Genomic DNA, 6,672 nt, shown 5'->3' with positions numbered 1-6,672 from the left:
GAGGTCCCACTCTGGGTCTTGTTCACCTTGTCGTGGAAATGGAAGGTGTGTGAGGAAGGGGGCAGGGGTGGACCCGAGGTCACTGGTGCTCCAAGGCCCCATTCCTTCTGGAAGCCAAAGCAGGCCTTCGGGGAGAGAAAACCCTGATCCCCCCACCCCCCAAGCAGGGCACACAAAAAGTCCAGCACCACTCATGAGGAAAACAAACAAACATATATTTTTGGGAAACAATAAAAATTGTGGCACGGTGATTGTGGCACGGTGAAGTCATTAGCACACAGAGGATGTGCTAATGTGAGAAAAAATGGGCTTTCTTTGCATATACTTGATTTTTTCCTGAAGGAAATCTTTCTGACCAGGAAAGATGTGTGAAGCGTTCCCTGCCTGATAGGTTGAGACATATTTTCGAAGACTGCATGTAGGATAATGGTGAACTTGACCTGAGACACCTGCCACCATTGGCTGGTGCTGGCCAGGTCTGCCTGGGGGCCCCAGGTCCCTGGGGAGGCTTTCCCATTCGCCATTCCTGTATCTGGTCAGCTGGCTCCTGCTAGGGCAGCTATGACCCTTGCGGGTACCTTGCTGATTGGAGGCTATCACTCCCATCACTCTCTTCTGGTCTGTGGAGGCAAAAGCCCTGTGGGGGCAAGAATGCCTATGTACTGGGGCCTGCAATTCCTTGTGCTGATATATCTCTGAGGCCCGAATTCCTTGGTGAAGTCCCAATTTTTCCACCAGGACTTGTCCCACAGCTGTCACAATCATTTGAGTTTCGGCAGCCCTGTTTTCCATAACTGATCTGCTTCTGACTGGCACCCAGCTCTGGGCAGGAGCTGATGCAGGCTTGCCTTTTTGAAGGGGGCTTTCCAGTCCTTTGCTTTTTTTATTGGGATTAAGGCACTGCAGAAAATTCTTCATCCTTTGTCTAAAGTGGCTGTCCGGAAAAACATGTCCTGTTTCTGGTGGCATGAGCCAGAGGTATTTGCTCCCAAGGGTCTCTTCTGATCCTCTGACCTGGGGAGGGTGGCCTATCTCGCTAGCTTGGGAAGCCCTGATTTCCAACGGTTCTGCACACCTGTCTTCATTCTCTTCTGGTTTGGGTCTCTTCTGGTCCTTTCCCTCATCAGTGGTCACACTGTTGCTCTGGCTGTCACTTGGTTCCTCGACCTTTGGTCCACAGGGCTCTTGCTGCCCCTCACTACTCAATCCACTTGAGCTAAGGTTATGTGACACCGGGGAAGCTGGTGTCTCTTCACTGGCACGTTCTGTTTGGGAACAGGAGGGTGACTCCTGAGTGGTCAAGCTGTCTGCAGCAAGGACAGCATTAGTGTGAGAGTCTGGCAGGAGCACACTGGTGCCACTGTCTTCAACAAGCACACAAGTGGCAAAGTCTGGAAGGAGGATGTCCCTGGGAGAATCTTGAGGAAGCACACCAGTGGTATGACCTTCAGGCTGGTTCTCCGACTCTATCTTCTCTTGGAGCTCAACCTTACTAACCTTTGTTTTAAGGCTTACCTCCTCTGGATCTTGAGCAACCAACACTGTAGATGGTGAGGGACTTTTCCTAGCACCTGGATATCCTGATCTCCTCAGATCCACATAAATGGCTGGTTTGTTGGCCAGCCCACTGGGTCCTAAGACAACTTTCCAAGCAGGGGCCTTCTTGGCCTCCATCGCCTCTGTGGCCCCTTCAGATCTTGGAGTTTGGGACCTGAGCTTCATCTTCAGTGTTGCTACCATGTCTGATGAGGCCTGACCCCCACTCTCCTCTTTTGGCTCATTCCTGGCCATTGCTAAACTTGGACTTGGTTCCAGGTTGTCTTTCTTGGTCCCCATAACAGTCTTGCTGTGCAGGGTTCTGTTTGGGAGGCTGAGAATGGAGGCCTGAGAAGGTGATCTGCCCTCCTGTCTTGATAAAGACATCTCTGAGGACTGATGGTCATCACCAGGTGAAGTCCCTCCCAGGGCCTGCTGGATTTGCTCACATATGGGTGAGGGAACAAGCAGGGGACTCCCTGAAGTGGGATCAGACTTTTCAGTTATACCCTTCTCTCTTGGATGGGGCTGAGGTGGCTTCCCCAAGAACTTGTAAAATTTGGCTTTTGAGGGGGGCCCAGGTACAAAGGTGGCTGAGCACGGAAAGGGGGACTGGGGAAAGGGCAAGTGTTGAGCTTCACGTAGTTTGAGATCTAGGGACTCAACAGTTTGGAGAGGTAGATCCCACTTACGCCTCACTCGAAAACTTATGATGTGTGTTTCCAGCTTCTGCTGAGTGTTAGGACAAAGGAAGGACAGCTCATGGGAGGTGTTTACGCAGGGCTTCCGATCCTTCAAGGGTGATAGATTTCTGATAGCCATCTGGGGTTGGGACTTGGGAAAAGCATGGCTGGCCACAAACCAGGATCGACGCACAGTCACAGGGATCAGACCTTTACTGATCTGTCCCAATTTCCTGTGCAAATGAACCTTTAAAGTTTTTTCTAGATGTTTCTTATCTGGACCCCTGGCTAAGTATTTTCTTGGATCACCCTCCAAGGCCCTTATCAAGGGTCTTTCAAACTCCTTCTCAGAGTTGGTTCCCAGAACCTTCACTGGGAACCTAACTGAGATCCTGGAGAGACCTTTTGGCGTCCTCTTCAGACACTGCCGTAGACCCTTACCAAAGTTCTTCTCTAATTGGAATCTTGCTTGATACTTCCTGTGGTATCTGGACCTGGTCCTCCATGTAGCTTGGATGCTTTTGCCTTTAAACACAAAGGGCCTTGAGAGCCCCTGCTCTCTCTGTGCCTGACTCACCCCTGGGGATTCATCCTGAGGCCACCTCAGTTCCAGAGACAGCTGAACCTTGTGGGGCAAGCTGCTTTGCTGTTTATCCCTGCTGAGCTTCCTCTGAAGCTGTGGCTTCTGGATATTAAAGATGACAAAGTCCCCTTGAAAGGTGGAACATGATCTGTGGGCCTGGGAGGCCTGGTGGTCCTCCAGAAGCTTGGGAGGGACTTCGCTAAAGAATTTTGGAGATCTTTTCTCCATAGTGGGTAAAGTCTTCCCCCGTCCTTGTTGCCTTGGCAACAAGGGCCACTCCAGATGTTGCATTTTAGTTGGGGTGAAGGATCGTGTCTTATTCTGGGATGTAGCACAAGATACCCCACTGGTCCTCCTCTGGGATGGGAGAGAAGGTGGTCGTATTGGGACAGAGGGTACAAGGGGAACCTGGGGCTGGGGCAAGGTTAGCATCGAGGGTTGCAGTTGGATCCCACAGTGGAGCAGGGGTGGGGCATGGGAAAACTGTGAAGATATTTGATCCTGGTTTAGAACTGGCAAGCAATTAGAGATCCCATTGAATAAAACAGAGGGATCCTGTAGTGGAGAAGAGTGAGTAGAGAACAAGGCAGTGGCCACTAGGGACTCACTGTGCAGAGAGGGGAGACCCCAGAAGAGCTGGCTGCATTTCCCTTGCAAGTGGTCTTCCAAGATCTTGGGAGATGAGAATGGCTGAGGTTGGGCCAGTGGCTCTGCATTGTTTTTCATGTTCCAGAAGGATGGCGGCGGGGTGGTGGTGGTCTGCTCAGCACCCAGCAGCTTCCACAGAGTCCCCCAGAAGCTCACGTGGTTGTCTGGGCACCACTGTTTGAAAACTGACCCAACATTTTCTTTCTCCTTCCAACTCTTCAGTTCTACCCTTTTGCTGATTAGTAGTTCAAGGAGCTTCTGGACATCCGGATTGACAAACGAAGGGTTATGAGTCTCTATCTGCCTGTTAGTAAGGCTACCCCAGAAGGAGGCATCTTGTGGGTGGCAGGACACGTGTTCTTGCTGGCACTTGTGCTGTAATGTGCCAGGCAAGAACAAGGACTTGGTACTTTGCCACCACCAGGAAAAGGATAGAATGGGGTAGCTGGCATGGCCAAGGCCTGAGATGGCTGGAATGAGAGAGGCCCAGTAGGAATTACCTGGAAGAAAGTTCTTTCTCACTGTGTCTGGTGGGATTTTTTTTAAGTTAGTTTGCTCTTCTTGAGGTCTCGCTGGCAGGGTGGAGGCCAGAGGCTGAGGGGGTCCTGTCAGTGGAGCACGAGCAGGTGATGAGGCCACGATGGGAGCAGAGTCTTCCACAGGCTCCCTGCATGGCTGACGGGCTCCAGCTGGCGCCCCTCGGCGCACCTGCCCAGGGGCTGCTTGCTGGAAGGACTGGTGAAAGCCCCCCTGGTCAGAGAGCCTTTCCAGGTGGCTGTGGGAGACAGGAAGTGTGAGCTGCTCCTACAGCAACCCGGGGCCGGGAGGGGACCCCACAGCCCTCCATGCCCCACACCTATGTCACAATGCTCCTGCTGTCCCTCAGCCCAGGGACAGTCACAATCTGTCCCACAGCTCCTCCCAGCCCCCCCCCCCCCCAAACAGCCCCAGAGGCTATTCCCTGCAGCCCCAGGGGTCACACCATAGACTCGGGGAGGCCCACCCAGGGGAGAAGGGGGCAGATTCTTTACCTTTGCAGAAGGGAGACTAAACTGTGGACCTCTTCCAGCTCATGCAGGCAATTTCTGCAAGCTGGAAACAGGAGATGGGTCACAGGGGAAGGTGGGGCCCAGCGGTCTTACAGGAGATTGGGTACAATGTCCTTTTAGGGGAGACCTTTGGGGGATTGGACTTGGAAGCCCCAAGCAGCACTGTCCAAGGCCACATGCCCACACGGTGATTACAGGGTTCATTTTGGGGAAATCTTTCTCTTTTCCAAAGTGTTTTCTCACTCATGACCTTGCTGGGGGAGGAAGGACTGCATGGCCTCACAGAGGAACCTGAGCCAAGTTGAACAGCTTATACATAGTGGGAGCGGGATGTCCCACCCCCAGTCCAGGCCCTGGGACCCCTGCTGGGCGACACCTGTTTCCAGACCCTCAGGGTTTGGTTCTGGCGCAGAATCTGGGAAGCCTCTGGGTTGTGCTCTTCCTCCCAGGAGCCCCCAACCCACCACCCAGGGCTCTGTTTCCCGAGGGATGGGCTCAGGCCCTGGTGTCCTGGAGACAGTGGGGCTGGGCCTCAGAGCAGGGGCCACAGTGTAACTGGGGCATGCAGGGGTGAGTGGCGGATGCTCACCTTTCAGAGTCCGGCTTTTCTGGCTTCTGTTGCTCCTTCTGTGGGGCTCTGCTTGGTACTGAGATAAGAGAACACGGGGAGCCTGGGACCTGCCGCCCCAGCAGCAGGTGCACACTGCTGAGTAGTGTGACTTTCTACATTTAACTAAGGGGGTGTGGACTGTGATTTTCTTTAGTTTTACTCATTTCCTTTTCAAAATGGATACAAATATTTCCAGTTTTCCTTCTTTGAAGAATGTACAGAAGGATATTCTATGTGAGAAGTTTGCCACTGTTCCTCTGCTCAAGAAACACACACAATCCCAGACCTGGTGGTGCAGCTGGACTTTTTCACATAGAACCCCACTTTTCAAGGCCAGAGCCCCACTCTAGCTGCTGCTTGGGACCTCCTGGGCTCAGTACTGCCCTCAATCAGCCCCGAAGGGGGAACATTCACCTGAAACACCTGTCCTGGGATGGTGGCTTGTGACCAGTGCTCAGGGGCCTGACCTCTGCTAGAGAGGCAGCTTTCAGCCTCCAGTCTTCGGCCACTAGTGACTGTGTTTGGGACACTGTCCTGGACGCCTCCACCACACCTGGACTCCGGCCCAAGATCTTTGGGGAGAAATCCTCGTGTCCCTCTAACCCCTGCCGAGTCTGGCTTGTCCTGGATGGATAGTGGTCTACTCTCTCCTGAGAATACCTGTTCTATTCTTTCCCATTTCAGCAGTCTCTCCAGTGACTCGGAAAAGTGGAAAGAATAATAGAAAAGATGATAGAATCACACTCTGTTGGGTCTGGACCGAGGGTTCCTTACCTTCCTGCTCTTCCTTCGTTTTTTGCCTGGTGGTGAGGATGGATCAGACTGGAAATATGAAAGTAAGAAGACGCAGAGCCCCAGGCCACACACAAAGGCAAGGATGGCATTAATTGCCCAGATTGTGGGACTGGAGCTCAGCCAACCACCAGAAAATAATTCACGAGGGAAGAGATAGTTCTCCTTCTCTTTCCTCATTAGACATTAGTGTCTGATCACACTGTTGCCCGCAGGCAACTGAGCCCTGGGTGTGGAGATGCAGACACAAGCCCCTCGCCCACATCACAGAGCTATTGTCTGGTCACAAAGGGCTCCTGAGGGAGGGGGAGGGGACAGAAGAGAAGCAGCCCCTCCCCCACCCTGTGGCTCCATCCCTCCACCCTCCCAGGCCTCCAAGTTCCTCCCCTCAGCAGACACCAATCTCTTCTCTATATCTATGAATCTGAGTTTCTTTTTTTTTTTTTCAATTCTACATACAAATGAAACCATATGGCATTTGTCTTTCTCTTATTTTATTTAACAGTATTCTCAAGGTTCTCCATGTTACCACGACCATCACCATTTCATTATTTTTTATGGCTGAATAGTATTGATGTGTGTGATATCCTTATCCATTCACCCCAGTATACATGATTCATTTAAGACTGATGTTTTCTTATTGACTTTCTGTGTGGATGACTTTTCCATTGATGTAAACTGTTGAAGTTCTATACTGTGGGGAACCACATGTTTAATGTTTCTGATATTACGACCTTTTTAAAATATAAATCTTTTAACTAATTATTGTAG

General features: G+C 51.7%; 1 protein-coding gene across 1 annotated transcript; it reads right to left on the bottom strand.

The window, feature by feature from the left end:
* Positions 1-270: 270 nt before the first annotated feature.
* On the bottom strand, positions 271-6,081 carry LOC123954896 (spermatogenesis-associated protein 31E1-like). Its single transcript, XM_046026235.1, has 4 exons — positions 5,884-6,081; positions 5,089-5,146; positions 4,482-4,542; positions 271-4,225 (listed from the first exon to the last, which is right to left on the bottom strand). The coding sequence occupies exons 1-4, from the start codon at positions 6,079-6,081 to the stop codon at positions 271-273; spliced, it is 4,272 nt and encodes a 1,423-aa protein (XP_045882191.1).
* Between the last annotated feature and the right edge of the window lie 591 nt (positions 6,082-6,672).

Source organism: Meles meles, chromosome 13, assembly GCF_922984935.1.
Source record: "Meles meles chromosome 13, mMelMel3.1 paternal haplotype, whole genome shotgun sequence".
Lineage (NCBI taxonomy): Eukaryota > Metazoa > Chordata > Mammalia > Carnivora > Mustelidae > Meles > Meles meles.
The sequence above is the reverse complement of the archived record's forward strand: the minus strand, read 5'-3'. Positions and strand labels throughout refer to the sequence as shown.

Excerpts from the sequence above, each read along its gene's own strand:
- LOC123954896 (XM_046026235.1), bottom strand. The coding sequence starts at position 6,081 with ATGAGGAAAGAGAAGGAGAACTATCTCTTCCCTCGTGAATTATTTTCT. Across the intron at positions 5,147-5,883 it reads AACGAAGGAAGAGCAGGAAG|TACCAAGCAGAGCCCCACAG; the intron begins GTAAGGAACCCT and ends CTCTTATCTCAG. Across the intron at positions 4,226-4,481 it reads TTAGTCTCCCTTCTGCAAAG|CCACCTGGAAAGGCTCTCTG; the intron begins GTAAAGAATCTG and ends TGTCTCCCACAG.